The sequence below is a fragment of the Octopus bimaculoides genome, chromosome 13 (assembly GCF_046866305.1).
Source record: "Octopus bimaculoides isolate indiv1 chromosome 13, ASM4686630v1, whole genome shotgun sequence".
NCBI classification, from domain to species: domain Eukaryota; kingdom Metazoa; phylum Mollusca; class Cephalopoda; order Octopoda; family Octopodidae; genus Octopus; species Octopus bimaculoides.
Genome location: NC_142940.1, coordinates 65,356,472 through 65,383,363, shown reverse-complemented (window position 1 = coordinate 65,383,363; position 26,892 = coordinate 65,356,472). Strand labels below are relative to the sequence as shown.

The 26,892-nt window shown below is 37.1% G+C and overlaps 1 protein-coding gene across 3 annotated transcripts in view; it reads right to left on the bottom strand.

The window, feature by feature from the left end:
* LOC106867776 (scavenger receptor cysteine-rich domain-containing protein DMBT1) overlaps positions 1–26,892 on the bottom strand; it is a 355,233-nt gene that overhangs the window by 184,138 nt on the left and 144,203 nt on the right. The window contains exon 1 of one of the 3 annotated variants that reach the window (XM_089362002.1): positions 23,025–23,168. The exons of the other annotated variants lie outside the window; for them this stretch is intronic. Coding sequence (XP_089218128.1) covers positions 23,025–23,053 — 29 coding nt within the window. The 5' untranslated portion in view covers positions 23,054–23,168. Of the gene's footprint in view, positions 1–23,024; positions 23,169–26,892 lie in introns of those variants that run through there. 3 annotated transcript variants of the gene reach the window in all.

Below are 26,892 nucleotides of genomic sequence, written 5' to 3'. Positions count from 1 at the left end.
TAACATATATATATATATATATGTAACATATATATATATATATATGTAACATATATATATATATATATGTAACATATATATATATATATATATATGTAACATATATATATATATATGTAACATATATATATATATATATATGTAACATATATATATATATATATATATATGTAACATATATATATATATATATATATATATATGTAACATATATATATATATATATATGTAACATATATATATATATATATATATATATGTAACATATACATATATATATATATATATGTAACATATACATATATATATATATATATGTATGTATGTATGTATAAATATATATATGCATATTTATATTTATATATATATATAAATATATATGCATATATATATATATATGTATAATTGTATATAAGCATGCACGTCTAATGCATGCATTTACAAATGCGAAAGGATATTAAGTGATATTGTAAAATTTTATAGAATCCAGTAAAGACATCTAAGTTGGAATCAAATTCTTTGGAAAATCTTCACCATATCAATACCTCTTAATCAAATATTCAAGAGAAAGAAAAGAACTGCGCACGCACACTCAAACACATACGCACATAGACACGCATGCACGCGCACACACATACATCTACACACATGATGGTTAAAGAGGGTCGAAAGAAATGAATTAAGAATATATTGTAACGATGGAAATCAGAAAATATTGAATTTACTGCGTCTCTAAGAATGTGTGCATGTATTACACCATCATCATCAAATTGCTGTTGTTGTTTCTGCTTAGATAAATGTCAACCCTAATCGAAGAGATCTATACGTAAATATCTTTTCATCGACCACCAGGCAGACTTATTTTCATTCTGTCGCTCATTTTCCAAAAATTAAAAAAGAAGAAATTTTCGACAAAATAAATGCTTGGTTTAATAATAATAATAAAAAAACTTATAATCTTGAGCATTGGTTTCCAAACGGGTTGTTCTGGTGCACTTATACGGAGCACCAGGTTCTAATTGCAACGCAGATTTGAAAATATAATTTATGGCTTTAGAAAATCCATATTAAAACCTGAGCTTAGCAAAATATGGGTCGTTTATACTTTTCTTGCAAACAAAACTGATTTATAATACAGAAACAACATTTTATAATTTTATTCCCCTCTCCCAAATTCAGAATTTTAAAACAGTTTTCTTTTAACTTTCCAACAGAAGTACACTCATAAATTTTCTTCATTTCAAATTTCCTCTTTTAAACCCCACCCCGCACTTAATATTTCACTAGATTCATTCCATTTCCTGCCACAAATGATAGGAAAAATATAGTTTGTATGGAATAAAGTTCATGGGAAAATAATAAAAGCTTTGAATAAATTTAACACTGTTTCAAAAGAATAAAAGTGAAACTAAATCTAGCAACACTGGTTCGAACTAGCATCGATAATTTTTTCAACCTCAAAACAAATTTGTCCCCTTCAAATCCCAAATCTCTCGGTGAAATCTTAAAATTTTAGTTCAAGACTGGAGTGAGAGAATTGTCTTCATGAAGTAAAAATGCTGGCTTTAATATTGTCACATCGTCCAAGAGCGGAAACCAATAGAAGAACAAAACACACGGTATGTTCAGGCCAGGATTATCAATCCTTTAAGATGAAAGATGTTCTTTTAAAACAGACATTTAGCTGTCGTTTCTAGCAATCTCATTAGAATGCCTTCGATGATATCGGCCTATGACAATGTCTGAACGAATTATTGAATAGTCACAAGCAAAAAGTCGTTGATCAATTTTTTTTTTCGTTCGAACAACTACAATAAAAACACTACACCGAAATTCAACAACAAGAACAACATTGCAGATGGAGGCATTCATTTATGAATATATAACAAAAATACAAAATCAAAACGCACACATCACACCCACACATTTACACACAGACACAATTAGTGCACATTAGCAAAGAAAGAAGACAGAACTAAGTGTCCATTCAACCTGCTAGAAATAGCAATTAGACCTTCCTCAAATCACATTCTATCGTTTTAAGAAAAAAATGGATAATGTGACGATGGTTTTCCATACAAACAAGAAAAAGACGGACTGCTCTCGTCTAGAAATCTTTTAATCAAAACTTTGTTCAACCAAGACAGACCTATGGTTAAACAGCAGCAATCGCAGCAGCGGTACCGCCACCATCCCCTACTGAAACAACTATCGAAAATTTTAAACGCCATTTATGTTTTTGTTTTATTTTATACGTACACCACATGAAAAAGCCATTGGTGAGTCGGGTCTATGGCTGAGATTGGATTTGGTCCTTGCATATCTACAGTATCTTACCCACACCTGATGACTTTGATCTTGTTTATCAAACTGAGTTCTATCGTACCTAACCGTTTCTATAGCTGTAAGTGTTGATGTGTGCTGATTCTAATGAATCCTTATAACTAAATGAAACACAAACACAACCCCCATCCCCCCCAAACACATTATTTTGTTTTGCAAGAGTTTATTGTTATATTTTCGAAGTCATATCAAAGCCCATAAAGACACGTGATTCGATGAAAAATTGGGAGAATAAAAAGAAATATATAGACAACCAACAACTAGTGATTGTTTATGAACCTTAATAATATAACACACACACACACACACACACACACACACACACACACATGCACATCTGTATATGTTTGTATAAGCTTCTATAAGTAAGCGGTCGGTCGTCTCTTTCCATCTTACATTCGTCTCCCCACTTCCCATCTCTTCTGTCGCTTTCAATCATAGTTCTTTATGTGCACACACCTCTTCATCGAAACTTATAATTAAACAGGAAATGTGTGATTTACTGCACGTTTTACTTCCACCTCAATGTATGGAATTGTGTACTCGCTACACTCTTAACACAGACTCCCAACTTATTAGGCCAGCAGAAATTGAGTACTGAATTGTGTACCAATTACAGTCATCATACAGGCTTCCTTATTATTAGACCATCACAATTTAAGCATAAAACAAACGCCTAATTAAGTTTTGGGAGAACAAAATAATTACTTCATCTGATGAAATATTCCTAAATGCCTAGGTTGTTTTTTTTAACCATATATTGAACGAAACATGCATCAATTTGCAAACATTGAACCAGCAAATGCACAAATCGAAAATTGCTTTCTCTCACGGAGAATGTGTTACAATGTATAATATATTTAGGTCTTTAATATTTTGTAATATAAAAGAACACCTTGTGTTCTTTCGCTTATATTTTTCTTCATTCTCCAAATATGGATAAAGTAACGCAATATTTCCTCCATATATAGCCAAACTTTGCCTATGTTCTACTACTACTATTATTATTATTATTATTATTATTATTATTAAACGCTAGCATCGTTTCCTCTGACTATTTGCGTGCAAAGCTCAGATTGTGCTGATACCAACTTTGTCTTTCATCCTTTTGGGGTCAATGAAATAAGTATCAGTCAAGCACAGGGGTTGGTGATCGACCAAACCCTCTGGCTGGACGTGTGGCTAAATTTGAAATAATAATGATGATGATAATAACAACAATAATGATAATAATAATGGGTTTTTTTCCTTTTTGCCAATGTCAGGGTGGTGAGGGGAGTTGAGCGCCCATTACGTATAAAATGCCCCAATGGCCTGCGCAAGACGTATCCTCTGACAGTCAAACCCGACTCCTTCGCCAAACCAACAGGAAAAGAGTAGGAAGAGGTGAGTATCTGGCGCCTTCACATAACCAGTGCTCTGGGTTGGGTGTACTAGTGAGCCTTGGATGGCAAGCAGCCTAGCAGAAAAACCACTCAGAGTTCAAAACCAGGGGAGCAAGGCCTCTGCCACCTTGGCGTACTACCTTGATAGAGATGGTGTCTCAATAAAAATACCAGTTGGTAGTAACCTAAAAACACACCTCGTTTGTGAGTGAAAATGTCAAGCAAACAAACTGACGATAATGGTGTGAACGGGACTGGAAATAATGAAGAAGGAGCCGCACCCGTCAGGTGCCCCACTGGGTGAGACTTGGAGCCAACTTGTACAGATGTAAAGCAAAAGTCAAACATAATAATAATAATAATAATAATAATAACAATAATAATAATAATAATAACAATAATAATAATAATGAACACAGCATCTCTCACTATATGTAAACTCGCACAGAGAACGTAGCAAATACATTTAGAAAACCGGTCATCCCCGTAAAACTACAAAGAGGAGAGTAGTCTTACGAATGGGGACAACCGTTTTTCTAAATGCATTTCCTAATTTCTCCGTGCGAGTTTACATATAGTGAGAGTTTGGAGAGTTTTAAATCTTCTTTCAAGCAAACAGGTACATATTGTTTAATATATATATATTTTGCATATTTGGATTGTTTGCTGGCCACTTCATTATTATTTCTTCTGAAGATAACTTATTTGAATTTTGAATATATGTGCGTGTGCGCGCGTGTATATATATATATATATATATATAGATATATATATATATATATATATATATACTTGTTTCAATCATTTAACTACGGCCATGAAAGAACCCCGCCTTGGAGTGTTTTCGTCGCTCAATTGACCACAGGACTTATTTGAAAACCTGGTTCTTATTCTAACTGCTAGTGTTATGTGGACTTACACCAACACCGGTTGTCAAACGGTGATGAGCGGACAAACTCGGACACAAAGACACACGCGCACACACAGATATATACATATATATATACGATAAGCCTATTTCAGTTTCCGTCTACCAAATCCACTCACAAGGCTTTGGTTAGCCTGAGGCTATAGTAGAAGATACATGCCTAAGTCGCCATGCAGTGGGACTGAACCCAGAACCATGTGGTTGGAAAGTAATTTCTTACCACACATCCACGTCTGTGCCTCAGAATATACTCAGAGAGACAAACGCACACACACACAGATGTACACTTATACATACTTCACATCCAGTAAATGTGTTTAGAGAAAATACATACAAGTCAATCAATCTCCATCAAAGCCGGCTTTCCACAAATCATTGTTTGTGTATTTGTTTGTATTTCCACAACGTCTTTCATATTTCACTGCAATCATCAGGTAAATATTTATAAAATAAAGCTTATGTTTAGGTAAATATTTATATAGTGGCTATATGTAGGTGAATATTTAAATAAATATTTAAATAGCAACAGTGACTATAACTACGTAATGTTGTTTAGTTAAAGCAGATAACGCTAACAGTATTACACAAGATTTTGGAAGCTATTTTCAAATAGATTTAATTTGAAATTTTTACTTTCTGATCAGTGTTGCTTTGAAGATGTCACTAGAATACTTCTATTGTTCTCTTTAGCTTAATAGAGTTTAAGATGGAAATATAAAGAAATTTTTATTGTAGCGAGTTTCTAGATGGGTACTTCAAGGGATCTGCTTCACATGAGGTTCTTTAAATTGCTGCCGTTGTATTTGAATGCGTTCTGATAACGGATTTCAAATTCTTTCAAATTCGAGCATTTGACATTTGAATCCACACTACTACGAAATGAGAGATCTCTTGGATTAAACTTGGTTGCTGCGTGTGTCAGCCTATTGCCTGTGAAGTTTTGCGGCATATCTGGACAAGTGGAAGTTGAGCCTTGGGGATTTTGCGATCACATCGTTCACGTCGCTCCGTTCTCGAGTTATCTTACTTCACACATGCTCTCGCAATGAGTATCCTAGCATGGCTCTTTCCATAGCCCTTTGCGTCTTACTCAATCGATGTTCTTCCCTCTTCCACGTCTCATTTGCATATAAGAGTGCATCTAAGACAGAAGAGACTGGCACGTAGTCTGTTGTCCAACTTCACTTTGAGCTCATCGTTTACCGAGGTAAACATCTTCTATCCAACCCTTGTTCTCCTCGAGATTTCAGCGTAAATATCTCGGCACATATTCAGTGTGTCTCCAAAATAGACATATTCCTTTAGTTCTTCGGCTTAATCGCTTCCCACCTCTATTCAACATTGTAATAGATTCGAGAGCGCATGAATTTTGTTTTGATGTGATTCAGTGTAAGGCTTACAGCTGAGTTTTGAGCGTCCATCTCGTCGGTGCTTTGCTGCTGATCTATGATTTCAGCGATGAGTACGGTATCATCTGCAAATCGCAGGTGTGTATGTTTGTGTGTGAACATATAGAAAATTTTAATCGGAATATATAGATAAATTTCTACGACAGGCGAAGGTGTATATATGAAGTACGACGAATGGATACTGGATTTGAGCGAAAATCATGTGCTAAATGTTAACCAATGATGCATGAAATATTCAGCAATGGGACTGTGATGCTCTGCTAAATGCACAGCCGTATGAAACTAGTACACGGAACCAAATTATCTGGCCTGATATTGCGAGTATTAGAAAGATTGGTGGGCTTTGAAATACTTCAAAGGGAGCGTAGAATAAAGGAGGAGGCGCTAATCAGAAAGTAGGAGAAACACAGCTCAGTCTAGTGAATTATCTACTCCTGGATTTGAGCCAATCAGAGACAAGTGTAACTTTAGTGTAATCATGTAACGCTTCATCAGAGTGGGATAGTGAGTGACAAATCCGTACCCCTGGAATTAATTACACGCGAAACACACACACACACACACACACACACACACACACACACACACACACACACACACACACACGTGCATTCCACATGTAATTTAAATACGCATACATATGTGTACCTATGTGTATTCATATATATATATATATACACACCAACATATATATATATATATACACACATACATACATACATATATATATATATATATACACACATACATATATATATATATACACATATAAATATGTACCTATATTTGTAAATGTATAATACGTATGTGTATTTGTATACACTTACTTTTGCTTGAGCGAGTTTATGTGTGTCTGCGTACGTCGTATGTATTTATATATGTTTGTGTGCGCTTGTGTGTGTATGTGTGTGTGTGCGCATTTAATAACCTTACCAACAAAAGAAGTCATTACATTTTAAGTATGAATTTAGATAAACTGCTTTATCAGATAATCTATCATTTTTTTTAACTGACAGATAATAATAATAATAATAATAATAATGACAATAATAATAATGTAGATTTTAGGGAAGATCAAATAACTCCAGTAGCATCATCGCTACTGCCACACCCCCACGACCACACCCCCACCCAAACGTAACAACAACAAAAGCAATGACGATACAACCATCATCAACGCTTTCTAGCAATCAGGACAACAAACAATTTCTAATATGATGTAGAAGAGGTGGGGGTAGGGGTGGAAGAGCTTCTTTTACAGCATCAACAACCATCAAAATATTATCACCAATGGCAACAAAATCTACAGCAGGAAATAATGGAAAATGTACATACATAGAAACATACCTCTCTCTCTCTCTCTCTCTCTCTCTCTCTCTCTCTCTCTCTCTCTCTCTATATATATATATATATATATATATATATATATATAAAGGCAAGGCATGAATATTGGGTATAACATTTTTCTTTATTGCAGAAACTGACTTACAGCTGTTTCCAGTAATCGTTATAGGTTCATTATTGATACGTTTACTCGTTCGGCCCAGTGATCGGTTGAGAAGAATTGAATGAACCAGAAAAGAATGTTATGTTCTCGCCAGAGTCAGTTCTAGCTATTTGAGTAAAACTGTCAAGAACGATCCTAAAATCACTATTGGAAACATCTGTAAGTCAATTTTCCTACGAGAAAGGAAAATATGAAATGACCAGTGTTTATGTCTTCCTCCTCTTGTATACCACTGCGTATAAGCCAATATAACTGGAACACAAGCATTCGTTTACAATATAGAATGGTGATAATCTCGGACCTTACCACAAAAATATGCGGTGTGCTTTACGAATCTAAACGATATTCTTAGCCTGGTGTACGAACAGAGAACCTATATACTATTTTGCCCAGATTGACAGTGTGTGTGTAAAACAGCAATGGCTGGAACAAAAGAACAGCGTGCTTCCGTGAAATTCTGTTTTCTGCAGGGGAGAACGGCTGCCAAAACAGTTATTCTTCAAACAGCTAATAAGGATGCTGCTATGAGCAAAACAAGTTTATGCATGGTTTTCACGCCTTAGCAATGAACACTAGTTGCTTGAAGACAAACCGGACATAAGGTGGAACAATAACCAAACTGACGACGGCAATCTAGCCAGGAACACGTGTGTACGACAGTCTTATCTTCAGATTATAAACCTGTCCTTTTCCTTAACGCCATATCAAGTTTTGGAAATTTTTGGTTCTTTGGATTATCTCCCCTTCTCAGGCGGTTTTGGTCTTCATTCCCATTTGGTTATACTTGCATATATCTTCTACAGGAGGACATAATTATCGTGCACCAAGTATTTATGTGGTATTGTATTAGATACACGTTTATTTTTCTTTGTTGTTCATATTCAAACCATTGAGTACCCAGAATTATTTCTCTTAGTTCAGATCACTCCTCTCTCCTTTTTGTTTCCCCACTTCCCTGTCTCTCTATGTACGTGCATATATACATATGTTTGTATCATACATATGTACACATATGCACACACGCACTCACACACACATACATATACAAGAGCATATTTAAGTGTGTTTGTGGTTGTGCGTGCGCGCGTGTACAACAATAAAATTACGAACAACGAATAATTTCTATAAACAGAGATTTTGAGAGAAATGCAAAAAGAGAAACAGGGAGAGGGATACAGAGGGAGAGAGAGAGAGGAGAGAAGAGAGAGATATGAGAGCGAGGGAGAGTGAGAACTGGTTTCTTTTAATTTCATGCTTTGATGAGAAATCGTAATACGAAGTCTTTAAGTAAAAAAAAAAAAAAATAAATAAATATTGAAGTCTCAGAATCAGCCAAGAAATACAATGAAAATATTTTTAGAGGTTTCTTTATTATTTTATTTTTCCTTCAGATAACTTTTGTGCGTGCATGTGATGATGATGATGATGATGATGATGTTATTCTTGGCTCTATTTTCTTTAACCTTGCTCAAGATCAATGTCAAAAAACGAAGACATTATAAGTGTGTGTGTGTGTGTGTATGTGTGTGCATTTTTCTATATGTATAAATATATCTGTGCATGCATACATATGCGTATGTATATATATATATATATATATATATATATATATATAATGTACGTTTGTGGAAGAGTCGGTGACTGCATACATACACTCACAGGTCTATCGTTCTATTCATTATATTTATGTACATACATGTTTGTATATATATATATATATATATATGTATGTATGTATGTATATATATGTGTGTGTGTGGATAGATAGATAGATAGATAGATAAACTTAGAAATATATATAGAGAAGAAATTAGACAAAAGAAGCTGATGCTAACTGAAATATAAATAAAAACAATAACAGAAAGCTCCATTGTAAATTTTGAATTCTCTTCAGATGTTTAACTAATTGATGAATCTTTTGGTGAATTGTAGAAAATAAAGTGTAGAAAAATAAAAACTCACAACAAAAAATTAAAGCTAAGCTTTGGTTGCCGGATTAGTGAATAGATTATATTAGCGTAGTGTATGTGTTTCATGTTTGTGTGATTGCGTATGAGGTTGTGTGTGATGTGAAATGGTTACCAAGACAAACATAAAACCGTCGTCAGACGTTTTAATTAGAACAATTAAATAGTTTCTTCATTTGTCTCAAGTGGAAGTCGTTGTTGTTATTGTTATTTAGTCTGAAGTAAGCACTGATTGAGCAAGCCTTTGAACAAAGAGTATTCTGCACAAAGGTCACCTCCTCGCCTGCGATCCTAAATATGTTTGTGAGTGATAATGCGCTTTCATATATAGTAATTACACACACACACACATACACGTACGTTTGCGAGAATCCTAAAAGACTTTCTCGAGCCAGGGCGCATGTTTAACTTCAGAGCAGACATTTTCCTGCCATGCTTGCATTTTAGGAAATTCCTGCAGGCGTTTCGGGATGCACAAGATAGCGCCGTAGCCGGAAGTCGATAGCCAATGGCAAAAGGAGATAATCCCCTTGTTTACCTTTGTAGCTTTTTGGAGACAGCAAGATGGTGGCACAGTCGGAAGTCGATAGCCAATGGCAAAGGGAGATAATCCCCTTGTTTACATTCGTACGAGGCCTTTTCCCCTCCATATTTTGAAGAGGTCAGAGACCAACAGGTTTTGGGGTCTGACGACACGCCATAAAGTTAAACCCTTCATGGACGGGAATCCCAGGTTAATCCCATAAACCAGTCTTCCCCAGTGAAATACATATATGTGTGTGTGTGTGTGTGTGTGTGTGTGTGCGTATTTATATACACTATGAATATCAAATACCACCACCACCACCACCACTATAACCACAAATTACAGCTTAATAGTTAATCCATTTAAGCGTGGATGTTCTGTTAAAACAACCTTTATTGGAGTAGATTCCATGAGAGAAACTCTCAAATCAGCTTTTGATGCAGAACGTCGTCACGTGCTGCCAAATTTATGACCTGCGAGATTCAACGTGGTTGTTTAAAATGCTAGAAATAACAACTTAATAAATTCTTTCCACTCACTTTTTAAGTACAGAAACAACCACTTTTGCCAATCATGTAGATGGTGCGGGCTGGAATATCTTTGAACATAAATCTGCTCAACCAAACACAACCTGAAACCCAACGACTACAACAACAACCAATACCATAAAATCTACCCCTCCCCCTCTTATACTGACTGAGTGGAACATGACGAGTTATCATGGTTCCTTCAACCTTATTTCTCCACAAAATGACTTCTTGCACTTGATTAACTTGTCTTCGGTTTTCATTTTCCCATCAACTCTTTCAGCGATCTCAAATTTCCTTTCCAACGCACAGGAAGTGCCCGTGACCATGGCAACACATCTGTTTTTTGCTAAAGTATTGTGCAGATGCTAGGCTTGAAAAAGAGTTGAGAAGAGTTGTGGGACAGTGAAGTGTGGTACATAGTGAGTGTGTGTGTGTGTGTGTGTGTGTGTGTGCGTGTGCGTGCGCGCGCGACTTTGCTTTAGGAGTCGATAAAGACATCGCAAGCCGTGAGCGCAGGGGGAGGGGCGGAACTGTAAGATGGCGCGGCAGGACGTCTTGTGGTGTTTATTCCAGTACTTCACGTTGTGAGTTCAAAGTCTGCCAAAGACTTGATTATCTCCTGGTTTAACATCCCCACCTAACACCTCACAGTCCATTCCATTGAAAACATTTGTGCCAGATTTCCGGACACCTTCTCATCTCTGAGCCACTCGTTTCGGGGCTTCTGTAAACGGGTCAAAAGTACTGCCTTACTATTTGGCTAAAATGTAAGCAAAAACGCGCGTACGCACACACACACATTAGGAAAGGCGCATTGCATAATGTAATCCCAGATACATTTTCTGAATAAGCGTTGGGTTTGAGACGGATGGTGTGTCTATTCGATCAACGCTAACTGGATGCTGCCAAGTTTTCTTAAAAGCTGGTAATCTACCCATCCCCCCCACAACAGCCCCCGCTCCGCAACGTGTATATATATATATATATATATATGTATATATATATATATATATATATATATATATATATAGATAGATAGATAGATAGATAGATAGATAGACAGATAGAGTGAGAGAGAGAGAGAGAGAAATTGTTTATTAAGATGATGGGAGTAAGAATTTTGGATAATTCTTTCTTAGTGCTTTCGTTCGACAGGTTTTCAGCTTCCCTCAACTAAATCCACTCGGAATTTTTGGGTCCTCCTGAGGTTACATTGAGACACTTGTCCAAAGTGCCACGCAGGTGGGGATGAACCCAGGACCATGTCGTTGGAAAGACAACTTCTTACCATACAGCCATGCCTGCACCTATAAATTGCTATTTTTAATCATGCAGGGAATTATGGGTGCGTCAAACAAAGTTTGAGGTTTCTATATAATTAATATCTTCCATCCGGAACTGAAATCCTTTCATTGTCGCGTAACTCTTTCGGATTGACAGTTCCTTCGCCTCAAAATCCATGGCCTTCTGCCTATTTAAGGAATTGTTATTTTGTCGGCGTCGTAAACGAAGGCGAGTTCGACCCTTGAGAGATTTGAGATCAGAACGTTAAGATAACGTCATTTGGTGCCACCAAGTAGTTTATGGGGTGCTCTAACGATTTTGCCACATACCTCTTCCTACTCCTCCCATTCACCCCTGACTTTACCAACCGTCTTATGATAATAAATCTCCACCACACCACCACCACCACTTGTCACTAGCACCCAGCATATTCAGTAATTCTACCACCACATCTACATCCCAAGCCCATACTGCTACTACGTCTAATTCAAAGACATTCCACCCATGACCAGCCTCCTTATTTCCTAAGATCAAGGAAATTAAAACCACTTCAGACACGTCTCCGTTCTATAAAGCAAGGCACTCTCGTTCTAGTAGTGGCCGACTGAGACTATCACCCTGTCACATCTAGTATTAGCAGCAGCACTGTTAGTAGCAGTGAGTAGTAAGCAGTGCATGGGGGGGGGGGGTATAAATGTACCAGTTCGAGCAGTCAGTGGTGAACGACGGTGGGTTAGGGTGTGGTGTTTCAATCTGTGAAAATTGACCTAAAAAAAATCAAATGCCCAGCTGTTTCAATTCCCCGCGTTCATTTATATAAAGGGACACACCTGCACCCTATCCTATATATACATACATACATCTATATATACATAGACACACACATATCTATAGATGTGTGTATATACATGCATATATACATACATTTAGCCAATTAGAAATCGGTTTGGTTTGTTCAGCTGAACTTAAAGATTCCTGACAGGAAGGAGATGGAGTGCGGGTAAGGGTGAGAGAGTGAGATCAATAAGGGATGTGAAGAGGGAAGTGGGGGAGGAGGAGAAAATATCTTACTGAAGCTGATAAATTAAATTCCATCATGGTGGTAGTGTTATTTGTTGTTGTTGTTGTTGTTGTTCAGCCCTGGGTCAAACAAACGTACGATCACAGCCATCCCAGTCGTGACCATTTCGGTTTTTTCCTAAATACTATGAATCCATCACATTATATAATGCGTTCTTTTATCTGGTTGTATGGGGAGGTTTCTTCTGCCTTAAGTTATGATTTATAGCAGATCAACCGATCATGTAGAGAGTCACGTGTTGGCTTCCAGAAGCTGGTAAGTCTCTAACTAACCATGATGTCGATGGTGGTGGTGGTGATGGTGGTAGCAGTTTGTCTTTATTTAGGCATTTAGTGTACAAAGATTATTTTTGTGATTTTGTCCGCTTCTTGTTCTTTATAATTTAAATGTGTATAACTGCTTACCTGTGTGTGTGTGTGTGTGTGTGTGTGTTTGTGTGTGTGTGTGTGTGTGTGTGTGTCGATGGGCAGGTGTTCGTGAGTATGAGCGTAAGCGTTCAATGTTTGGATGTTGGTAAAAACAGATTGAAAAGTGAGAGCGTGGGAACGATATAAAATAGTTGTAGCGTAAAGTCTGGAATTGAAGAAAAGCAGCGAGTGGGGGAGGAGGAGGGGGTTGGAGGGTGTCCATGGTCGGCAATTAATTCAAAGAATAGTTTGCAGAAAGAATATTGATTGGCGCATATAAAGTGGAAAGTTTAACGTTTCGGAATCTTGCTCTTCAAAGGAGTGGAGAGAAATATGACGGCACTGGTGGGAGTGGTAGTGGTGGTGGGGAGGAAAGAAATATGGTAGTAGAGGTGGGGTAGTGGAAGAGAAAATGATGATGAAAGGGTGGTGGGTGGTGTGCAAAGTGATATGAATGTGGTGCTGATGGAGAAGAGAGGAAGATAATATTTGTGCGATGACAGTCAAGCCGAGAACACAAAGCAACCTTCTTGATGCCACCTGTTCTTTTCACTGCCTTTAACAGAGACCAAGTATTCCTTGATTCGATCCTCTGCCCAAAGATAACTTCCACACTTTCTCCCACCAATCTCTGAAGCCCTGAAAAGTTTCATGGTCACCGCATTTCCTGCTGTGACTAAACAATGCGGTGGGGAAACTTGATGACATTCTGTGAACGTCTTTTAAAAGCGTTTAATCTCCCATCGGCTCTGCTCCCGTGGAAGTTCTTATTGCAATTCATAATAAATTAGATCAATAGATTACCAATCCAAGTGTGGAGTGCACTGGTGGATTGATCAGAGCATTGGAGCAGATACACTGCGAGTTGCAGATCTGTCCCAGTTCTCTGCATTCTGAGTCCCTGTCACCAGTTCAAAAAGAAAAAAAAACCTGAAAAAAGAAAGACACAAAAAAACAGTGACAGTTTCTTTCACTCGATCGGGAAATCAACTGCGATGATGATGATTTGTAAGAGATTTGGCTGCTAACTCTAGCAGGTTGGCTGAACACGTAAAGGCTCACTCTTTAGTTCTATTCCTTGTTGAGTATAGCTACTTAAGTACCAATACGACGTAGGTTAGAAAGGCATCTACATCCATATGGATTTCACTGTGGAAATGAGTCCCATGAGAGCATATTTTGCAACTTTGGATGAAAATTAAACCAAAGTAATTTCATCGCAACTGAGTAACTCGTCAAGGTAAGCTACTTATAGACATCATAGCGCGGCTGAGTTGATTCTTCCCTAACGGTAGGAACTGAGCACAAGTTTGGTGATGACGGGGTATGGGGAGGGCTACATTTGATTCGATAAACTGAAGTATTTCTCGACCCCACCTTTTTTATGGAGCTCAAAACAACAGAAAAAGCCAATACGTTCATGGTGGGATTTGAATTCAGGATTGCATAAGATACCATTTTCCAGCGATTCTATTCCTCCTCCACATGCTGTCTTGTCGAGCTAATGAAGCAGTAGAATCTACAGAGTCTCCTAATTTGACCGAAACAAGAACCGAGTGTCCCTTGAGTCCCAGACTAACGTTTTTTCAATAAACACTCATGGCCCAGATATATTATGCGTGAAAAAACAAACGATAGCATGATCACGGACGGAATGCATTTGAAGGGTAGACATATTTAGATAAGGAGAGGTCTCGGTTGGAAGTCTTTAATTAAAGGTTTTTCAATTAAGGCTAACATGAGGCCAAATAAAAAAAATCAGCTCAATAGAAAAGTGAGAAATTCCTTTTTACTTGCTCCTTGCATCTCCGTACATTGATGGAATGAAAGAAGAGATTCTTATGGGGTGCGTATGAATATTTGACAGGTATGATAGCTATGATAATTATGGGGATTAAAGTTAATTCCTTGACATGTCTTTATCAATGAGATGTGTAGAGGTGTCATTATCCCTTTAGGTTTCACAGTCGTGTGAGTGAGTGTAAAATGAGATCGTGTGAAACATGTGCCTTTACCGCAAGAATCAAAGATTTAAATGTAAGGAAATATGGTTGAAATGACAAACTGAAAGGAGAAGAGAGTCCGAAATTGATGCTTTACATTCCTGAAAATGGTATTTGCTGAGAGATAATGATAACGTTAGCATGAACGGATAGAAAAGTAAGGAGGCGGCTATTCAGAGCAAAGGAGATATACTGAAGAAGAATAGTGATAGCTAGCTCACTGGATGCGTGTTTCTGTCTTTCCTGTCTCTGTCTGAATATCAGTCTGTATGTCTCTCTCTCTATCTCTCTCTCTCACTTCATTCATACATACATATATATATATACACACATATATATATATATATATATATATATATATATATATATATATGGTTATATCTGTGCATGAATGTGTGTGTGTGGAGAGAGAGAGAGAAGTGGGTAAGTGATATGGCTATATATATATATATATATATATATATATATGCAGGTCAGTGGGAAGAGAGCAACAGAATATGTTAAAATGTTGAGGCATTAAGCCAAGATAGCAGTTTCACGCAATATTCATTTAAGGAGAGCAGCAATTTAAATGATCGTCAGCCTGGTTCTGTTCTTTTCCTCTTCTATTAACTTTCATCAAATAACAGGTTAAAGGGAATCATTTCAAATGCAATAGATCAGCCAGGAATTGAACCTCTATTGAAAGAATCATTTCATAAATCAGAATATTAATATTGAACAGGCAGAGACTCAGGTATTTAATAAAATGTTACATGTTGCAAAGCTATAGAGAGAAAAATGTGCATGAATCTACATGCAAACACAACGGATTGTATTTCATTAGATGCGATGCAAATTGCAATATAGTTGTACAAAAGATGAAAGTGTAAACCAATTATTTACCACTGAGCCTATCACAGCTCTTTGGAATGCAACAACATATTATTAAATTTATAATTAAATTTACTATGTTCTGGGGATTAAAAGATTCAGACACAAATTACTTTGGGTTTCGATGCTCTGTTTCAAATTTTCAATATTTAGAAACGGTAATTTGAGTAAGTTTCCACAAGGATGTATAACAACAACAACAACAACAACAATAATGATGATAATAATAATAATAGGCTGAGAGATTTCGAACTCGGCAGAGTTACATGCAAAAGCCGCCTCATATAATTATATTAGCTTTTAATAAATAGAAAGTGGAGCGATCGCAATATTTTTAGAGTTTTCAAAGATTTCTATGCCCACTAAATATTATTCATTCCCTCTAACATAACCGAGCGCTAAAAAAAATCAGAAACAACTCTTTCGCCATCTTTTTCACCGTTGTATCTAATCAAAGGGCAGTCTTAAAGGGCAGGCATGGTGTTAAACTAAATATTAATAACATCGATCTCACTAAACCTGAAAAGAATGTAACAGACGCAGCCCTTGCTCAAATATTTTTATTTTATTTTTTATTAACAAAAGAATCGTAGTCTTTAATCAGTTCACAGTTGCTTCTCTTTGGTTTCTGGTAATAAGATGACAACTTAGAACTGCAGGCATCCACCAGATCATTAGCAGCTCTGAACTGACCATTGTATTTTCACACATTTTTCTCCCAGGCGAGATTACTTGTTGACTGAAATGTACCCGAGTAAAGGTGGTTTGTCTGGTATTCCTTGAGGACATTTGACCAACTATCGTTTGGGGGTGATGAGATGTTTCTTGTGTGTGTGTGTGTGTGTGTGTGTGTGTGTGTGTGTGTATGTATATATATATATATGGGAGAATATACAAATAATAACAACAGACGAGGACAGGTGGTGTAAATAACAAAAGTATATATTAGTATGACGCTCGGGAATACGGAAAGTCTTTGACGTTTCGAGCTACGCTCTTCAACAGAAAGAATACGGAGACAAGGAGAAAAACACGGAGAAAAAAAATTGAATAGTGTTCAGTCAACGGTCAATCATAATAATGGCCGATCAATATATATGTGTGTGTGTGTGTATTGCTATTTTGTCATAACCAGAGGTATAAAAGTTACATTGATGTGGAGATGATATTTTTGAATCTACGGCAAAGAACAGGTTATCGCATTCAGTCCTTTAATGTGTGGAAATTTATTTTTTGGCGAAAGATGACAGCTTGATTCTATGATGGACTGGAGTAAAACTATTTAAGGAACTGTTAAACAACAAATGGAAATGTTTGTTTCGTAGTTTTCACACACAAATTTACAGAATAAGCATATTTACAATACGACCATTGATTTCTTTATACAGCAAAATGACAGGCTTAGTAAAACAACCCGAGCACTTTTGTCAATGGTTATATATGAAGCATGAAGTTTAGTTTGCACGATGGCTTTGCTGATCAGCCGCATTCATTAATGTAATACATGTATTTGGCACCAAGGACTTCGCTATCTGAACTTTCAGATTCACATGACTTCTACACGTAACACAAACGAGAAAAGGCGTTAGTGATTAACTATTTGTAGAACCAGTAACACACACACACACACACACACACACACACACACACACACACACACACGACAGTTTTACTGAAAGATAATGCACTGACAGTTATATGACATATTACAGCAGCAAATTTGTTTGATCAAGGGTCCCTTATCCATACTCCCACCTGTACATCGATCTGATATCCAATATATATCGTTCTCCTCCCCCACCCAACTGACAGTTGTGTCCTTGCTTTCATCTTAGAAAAGTTGAAACAGTTTTCTTGCTTTATTTCTGAAGAAATCGTAAGTATGAGATTATCGTCGAATAACATTCGGTTATTGCAGCTGTCGTTTATTTATTTATTTATTTATTTATATGGATGTGTTGTGTTGCGTGTGTGTGTGAATAGAAATGATGGGCTCGCCTCAAGTTTTCCAGCAAGACAATGAGAAACCCGGAGCTGTAGGTAGAAAACTTTTGCCCAGTGAAAACGAATATTGAAGGGAGTATTTGTGAAAAGAAATCTAGAGCCATACGCCGGCCATATCTGCAAGCAACAAGTCCTACATTCTGATCAACACTAAAAATAGGCACAACACACATGACAATTTCAGTAAATAAAAGAGAGTAGGAAGAATTTTAACTCTAAAATCAAACACCTCGCCAGTATGGCACAAAGCTAGCAGGTTTCAAGGAGGGTCTAAGTCGTTCAATTAGTATTTGCTTTATTGACCCCGGAAGGGTAAAGGCTAAGTCAACGTCGACGGAATTTGAACTCAGAACGGTGTGTTCACGATTCTGCCCGCTCGCTACTTTATTCCTCGTTAGTTTATTCTTTTCTACTCTAGGCACAAAACCCGAAAGTTTTGGGGAGGGGGGTCAGTCGATTAGATCGACCCAGTACGCAACTGGTACTTAATTTATCGACCCCAAAAAGATGAAAGGCAAAGTCGACCTTGGCGGAATTTGAACTCAGAGCGTAAAGGCACGAAATACGATTAAGCATTTCGCCCGTCGTGCTGACGATTCTGCCAGGTCGCCGCCTCATTCCGCGTTCGTATATTGAATGGTTATCGGCCAGCGATTGCAGCGCTGGATGTATTATATTCCGTCAAAGTTAAATAAAGTTACCAAGATTTGTAAAGTATATTTTGGTATTTAATTGTGGAAAATATGAAGTTTGTTTAACTGTGTGTACGTGTGTGCGCGCCTGTCTAGTGTGAGGGTGTTGGTTACCAACTGATGGCAGGGAGAGAAAGGGGGCAATGTGACACAAAGAAAATAAAGGGGAAGAGATTAAACATAAAGAAAGAGAGAGAGAGAGAGAGAGAGAGAGAGAGAAAGAGAGAGAAAGAAATAGAAAAAAGAGAGAGGGTGGGAAAAGAAGATAATAAACGTTTGCATTCTTTATAACGGATGTCACCTCCTCATCCGGGCTCTGTCTGCGTGGGTGGTCAAATTTGTTCAGAATTTGCGTGATCGTTGATGATGAAGAGATTGTTTTGAAGTTTACAATTCATGAAGATATTAAAGGAACGCCTGGATATAGACATCCGTGTGTGCGTGTGTGATAGAGAGAGAGAGAGAGAGAGAAAGAGAGTGAGAGAGAAGCAGTACAGTTAAGTGGTTCTATAAAACTAAGTATTTTATGCTTTAAAAATATGACTATTTTAATTACTTTAGAAGCCTTCAGAATAAAGAATTAATAACACACACACACACACACATATATATATATATATATTAATAGTAAGACAACAAAAGAATGAAAGAAACCTCGTGATCACATGACCAATCAGACCTACAGGTGTTATAATTTGCATCATTTTAGTCTTCGAATGACGCCACCAATATTTTTTCCTGGTCGAAAAGGAAGCTGAAGTAACATGAAATGAAGTGTTCTGCTCAAGAACGCAACGCGCCGCCCGTTCTGAGAATTGAACCCATGTTCTAGCGATCATGAATGCAACACCCTAACCACTAGGTCACACGCGTTCACACACACACACACACATATATACATATTTCGCATTAGCATTGCCAGATTAATAACCTGGTGTAAAACTCAATACTCTGTGATTGAAAGTTCATTGTTGACCTGGAGAAAAGCATCATCTTATATTCTGCAAGAATCCTAAAGAAGATTCTTGATATTTGAGGGGACTTGTCATCACACATTACTAGCGTATTAGAGCAGACAAAAACGTCAGCACGTCGGACAAAGTGCTTAGCAGCATTTCGTCCGTCTTTATGTTCTTAGTTCAAATTCCATCGAGGACGACTTTGCCTTTGATCCTTTCTGGCTCAATGAATTATGTAACAGTCAATGTAATCGACAAGTCCCTAGCCTGAATATTTCCGGCCTTGTGCCTATTTTAAAAAGAGTTATTATTTTTATCATCTTCATCTTAATCATCACCATTATCATAGATGTTTTTTATTTGGTAAAATTCTGAGGGGTGATTGCTATCGATTACATCGATCCCAGTTCTAAAGTGATATTCTTTTATCAGCTTAGATCAAAGTTTGGGTCTCATGAACGAAACTACAGTTTTTCTTAATGAAACCTTTGAAAAGTTTCATTAACCAGAGGTTTTGAATTTGAATGAGAGCGAAATTTCATTCAGGAATGAAAGACTACCAAGTTAAGCTGTACACATGAAATCATTTACACAGTAGGGACAAATGTTTATGATGTTCTCTTGGCAGCAGCTATATACCTGGTTTGGTTCTACAGGGCGGGTCCTGGTGCAAGAAAAGGCTTCTCACACACAGAACGAGGCGATGATTCTGCTTAAAATTTACGTTAAGGATAAATGGATCCATGGGCGGTTCAGTTGTTTGCACGTTAATTCAAGCCAAGAGATAGATAGATCATTTGATCGAACAACTGTATCCTCATCGTTGAACGACGGAGATCCACCACATACGTGTGATGTGTATCTAAGTATTTGTGAGTGCACGAATGTGCGCTCGTGTGTGTGTGTGTGTGTGTGTGTGTGTGTGTGTGCACGTACACTCACACCTGTGTATGCAGCTCTACGTCCCGAAGTGACAGGTTTAGGTGCGCGTGTATTGTGGCGTGTATATCTTCGAGAAATTATTAAAAACTTCGCTTAAGCATTTTGATAATTTCCATCAAGCTTTTCTTGCCTACGGATTTTCTCTTTTATTGAACAATTTAAACACGTGTAATTAAAGGTGTGTAACTACATTTTACATTTTTATTGAACTAATTAAAATATGTAATTAATTAAAATGAATAAATAAAACAAGAAAAAACAGATAATGGAACATTATTAAAAATGCTTTGCCGTTCTATATTCAATAACAGGCAGTTTCTATAACAGCAAAACATACACAAAAGTATGTAAATACATAGACAATTGTACAAATATAACATGCGCAAATGTACACATGCTCATATATACATATATATCTGTGTGTGTGTGTGTGTGTGTGTGTGTGTGTGTGTGTGTGTGTGTGTGTGTGTGTGTGTGTGTATCCATACTTAGACACACACATACATACATATATATATAACATATATATCTACGTGTATACATACAAACACATACACACCCACACATACGTACATATACATATATGTACGTATATAAATGTATGTAGCTATATATATACATAAATATGTCCGGCCTTTGCCGAAGGTGTCACGCAATGGGACTGTACCTGGAACTATGTGGTTGCTTAGCAAGCTACACACATACATATTTTATTTATATATATATATATATATATATATATATGGAGAGAGAGAGAGAGAGAGAGAGAGAGAGAAAGGGCTCAGAGAAAGAGAGAGAGAAAATAAAGTTAACTAAAAAGACAAAGAAAAATAACAAAAAGAAAGATAAGATTTAACAAATATTGTATTAACTGAACGCTTAAAAATTAGTGACTTTGCCTAAAAGATTGGTCACTAGTCGTTCTTGAGAATCAGATTACAGGGGAAATATAAAGGACCATGGAAGGGAGAAAAGAGAGAGGGAGAGACAAGCAGAGAGAAAGAGCATGAGTGAGAGAGGGAGCGAAAGAGAAACGACGAGACAGAGAGAGCGAGAGAAAGAAGGAGAAAATGGATGAGAGAATGTGGTTATATGGAAGGGGTGGGGTGAAGATAGGATGATTGGGTAAGTGTGTGGGGGGAGGAATATGTCAATTTTTGAGATGGGTACAAGGGTGAGTTTGCTTTGTGGGTGGATTTGTGGTGTCTGTGTGTGCAGAGGTGTACAGGTACAGAAGTGTAGTGGTTCATGTTAACGTGAGTGTGTGTGTGTGTGAGAGAGAGAGAGAGAGAGAGAATGTGTGAGTGTAATCGTTAAGTGTGTGTAAGGAAGACGTGAGAGTCAAGGTGGGAGCGACTGTGCTGTATAAGGGAAGGCAGGAGGAATGTGGTGGGGAATAATGAAAATCTGTCGGATTGAAGGTTCGATATGGTGTAATGTAGAGTAAAGGTTGGAATAAAGAATAGAATACAACGCAGGTGTAACAAATCTGTTTTTTTTAGTTCTTTCAGGGCTGAAAGTTAGTGAGGCACGTGACGGGTGGGGCAAGAGTAATGTGACAAAAGTGAATGGAAAGCAGAAAATGGAAAAAAGGAAAGAAGAATTATGAAATAAGTGAAAAAAAACCCCCCAAAAAACCTGAGTAAAAATAGCAAAGTAAGGAAGCGAGTTCAAGGAGAGACGTGACAATAAAGTTAGCAGAATGGGAAGAATCGGTAAAAAAAAAAAAAAATTGCAGCATGTCACTGATATTAAATAAATACAAATACAATTCTGGTAAAAAATTCCAGGGAGCTTCTAAGCTAATGCAAAGTCTGGAGAGATAGAGATGTCCATATAATGCGCGGAGCTGATAAGCAAAAGTAAGAAGGCAACCGATTAACGTGTAAGAACATGGCGGAGTTTTGAGTCGATTAAAACGGAAAGGAGAGAATGATGGTGGTTGTTTTATGAAGAGTTTTCACAAAACGAAACGAAACTTAAAAACATACAAAACTAGGAATAAAAAGAAAAGTAAAAGAAACAAAACGGAAAGCGTACAAAAATACTTCCAGATAAATATAGAAAGAAATTACAAGGTAAAGTAAAACTGGAAAAATGATAACGTTAGTTCTATATTAAAATAACGAAAAGACTCAAAACAAACAGACGACAGTAAAATGTAAGATTAACAGAATACTTAACTGGTTTGAGATGAATATATATATATACATATATCCCTTTATCTTTGTGTTGTAGATTTTACATAACCAATTTAATTAGTTCATTTTTATCTCCAGCGTTACACCCAGTTTTCTCGTATACATTTATTCATATATATATATATATATATACACGTGTGTATCTATGTAAGTTATGTATGTATTCTTTTCCAATATCTTTTCGTAAAGAACGGATTTTACTTATTAAAACTTCTCAAAGATTATTCTCTTCTTTGTGCATATATATATATATATATATATATATATATATATATATATATATATATAATCTCGAGAAAGGGAATGGAGCGCGTGTGTGACCAATCTTTCCGTCCCCCTCTTCCTTTCTCTGGTGCGCTTTTTCTTCCCTTTCTATAACATGAAGGTTTTCCTTTGCGCAGAAAGAGAGAGATTAAATCAATGAAGGAAGGACAGGGTAAGAGCGACCAATGTCCTAATAGACTAATGTTTCCTATCAACTGTGTTTCTTGTCTGCGTTCTGATGCATGTTGCTTTGCGTTCTTTCACAGACACACGCCTACACGGACGGATGGACGCCGTTGCATGACACCTGGCATTTTGTTAATTGCGTCTCAGACGATGATGATTATTACATCAGATCAACAGTATTATGTTTTAGCGATAGAGGTGTTTGTGTTTACGAACAAGCAGCATATATATATATATATATATATATATATATATATATATATATATATATACACATAAACATATATTCATATACAGGTCTTTGTGTGTGTGTGTATATATATATGATTATATATATATATATATGATTATGTATGTATACACACACACATACACATATGTACAAGCACACCCTGTAACGCCGCAAAACATATCGCAGTGGGTTTGTGTATGTGTATGCGTACTTTGCGTGTGCGCGCGGGCGTGTACGTGTGTATATGTACGCGATTGTGTTGTACATTGTATAGTTTAGGAGGAGAGAGACAGTTTGTTAAAAGCCTTGTCACAGACAATGGCTGTACACAACAAAAAACACTTGTTCTCGACACTCCAAAATAGAATATGTTGAAGTAGAAAGCGAATTGGTAGGTTAATGTTTAAGGAGCGCTTTCACAGACATAGCAGTGTCATCATAGCATTCTTTATTTCATAATGTCCTCTTTACAAGGATGACGTTGATGCTGCTGATGATGATGTGAAGACAGCAATGGTAATAGTGGAGGTGGGGCTGGTGTTAGAGGTGATAGCGATGGCGGTGAAGTGGGTGATGATGATGGTGGTGGTGGGAGTGTTAGCGTGTGGCGGTTATATTCACGTAACTGAAGGGGGGGGTGGAAGTTGCTGGGGCGATGGTGACGTGTTGTGGTGACGATGATAATAGTGGTGGGGGAGAACATGCTGGTCACCGAGACGCTATGGTTGTGATGATGATAGTAAGGGGGGGGGGCGTGTACTGTAATTAAGTTGTTGAAGATGAAGTTGGCGAAATTGATGGGGGTGGGGTGCGGTTATGGAAAGCGATGTGGGACAGAAGACAAGCGACAGTTAATAGATGATGATGATGATTGGTGATATTGTTGCTTAGGTAGTTGTAATGTGGTGATGAAGTCGTTGAATGTTGATGAATGATGGGGGTGAGGGTGTTCATAGGAGGGGTTGGTGGGGCTGATGAGGAAAGTGGAGTCGGGTGGGCTGTTAGTCATCGTTGTTCACTGTGGTCGGGAAAGAAGAGTCATTGGTATTTTTTTTATTGGCATTCGTCTTTTTTATGTTGTAGTGGTGATGATGATGATGATGATGGTGATGACGATGAAGAGGAAGAGGTGGAGGAGATGGAGGAGGTTGTCGATGTCGTTGATCTGTTGTGGTTGTAGTTAAAAGAGATAAGTGATAGGAAATATTGTGGGCGGCAAGTTTGTTTCAAACAACTATTTCTAGATGAAGGTGATGTTTATCAGAGTAGGGGTGTGAGGTGGTGGGTGGTGGTGGTGTAGTCTAGATCGCCAACACAAAACAGTGCCAAATGGCCATAGTTAGAAACAACAGCTGGTACTGCTTAAGTAAATCTATATATGCACACACTCACACACACACACACACACACACACACACACACATATTCGCAAAGATATAAAAGAAAACTAAACGAAACGTTAATGATAACATCGATAATGCTATAATAAATTTTCCTCTCTAACATAGAGGAGAGTCACGAAATGACACCAAATTTTTCATTCTAATTAGGCACAGGGGCTGATATTTAAAGGAAGGAGGTTAATCGATCACATCGATATTGAGGACAGTGCAAAGGACAGAATACAACAAAACAGAAAATAAATTATGAAGAAAAAAATCAGGAAAAAAAAAATCAAATTTCCCAATGGGGGGGGGGGGGGTCTACAAGAAACCGAAGAACTTTTGGGTTCGACCTATCGCGCTGTTTCCGGGATCCCGGGAATAACGAAAACATAATCTCAACCGAATTCACGCCAAAGCGTTAATGAACAACACACGTAGAAAAAGAAGACGAAATACTAAAAATAGACAACTGAACACACTGCAGCTTTGTAGATAAGTGTGTTAATGACTCATTGTTAATGGTGTCACCAGTGTATGATGCTTCATTTTATCTTTAGTCGAAAAAATCGTATTTTTGCCTTTTTTCTTTTTGCAACGAAACGATCTTGTAACGAATTCAGCACTTCGTCTGGTAAACAAGCAAATTCTAAAGGAAATTATTAATACTAATTCTTCGGACGAAGAATTTGTCCTTACGCAGGTAATGAGAATGATGTGAATAATGAAACTGGCAAAAGAGGTGCGGAAAGTAGGGATTCGAGCGGACAAATATAGTAGTTGGAAGACAGACCTATATTCTCCTGATTTTTTTTTTTTTTTGGTTTGTCCATCAGTTTGCCAGCAGTGAAATACGGTATTGGAGAGATAGGTCTATTATTGTTAGGTGGACGGTAAAGTTAGACAAAGGGGGCGCAGGTCTGAGAGGGCTAGTCCGGTCACTATGGCATGAGAGCTTTCTCAGCTGTCGTTCGTGATCTACAGGAACAAGTGAGAAGCCTGTATTTTGGAAAGAAGGAAGGAACTATATATATATATATATATATACATACATAAACGACGGGCTTCCACATAGTCTCCGCCTCCCTGATTCACTCACAAGGCATGATCTACCAGGGGTCACAATAGAAAGCACTTACCCAACGTTCAGGGCGTTGAAAGTGAGCTCGAAAGAACGTGGTAGAGAATCGGGCATCTCAGTTACATAGGTGTGTGTTTGTGTGTGTGTGCGTGTGTGCGTGTGCGTGCGTGCGTGTCATTCATATGTATAATTTATATGAAATATTTTTCTAAATATTATTTCTATATTATTTTATTTCAATTTTTATTGCACGAAGGAAATGGCTGACACACACACAATACTAAAATTTTTTGAAGAATCATAAAATGTTTTGAAAAATTTCTAAAATCATCCCCGAACGGCCTTTAAAATATCATTTCTATTCGAATAGCCTTTGCAAAAACAAATCTCTTACTAAAAAAAATATATTTGAAAAGCATGTGTGTGTGTGTGTGTGTGTGTGTGTGTGTATGGGTATGCAGAGATTTTTTTTAAAATTCGTTTTTATAAATTTTGTTTGAGCATTATTTAATCATTAAGATGTTTGATTCAACACAGTATATTCGCTTGTTTAGATATATCAATAAAAATGTCAAAAAAAAAAAAAAATAGCTAAACTGAGTAGACACCCAACTAAAAAAGACTGTGTGTGTGTATAAGAGAGAGAAAGAGAGGGAGTTTGTGTGTATGTGTGAGTGAGTGTGTTTATATATTTTAAGGAACAAAA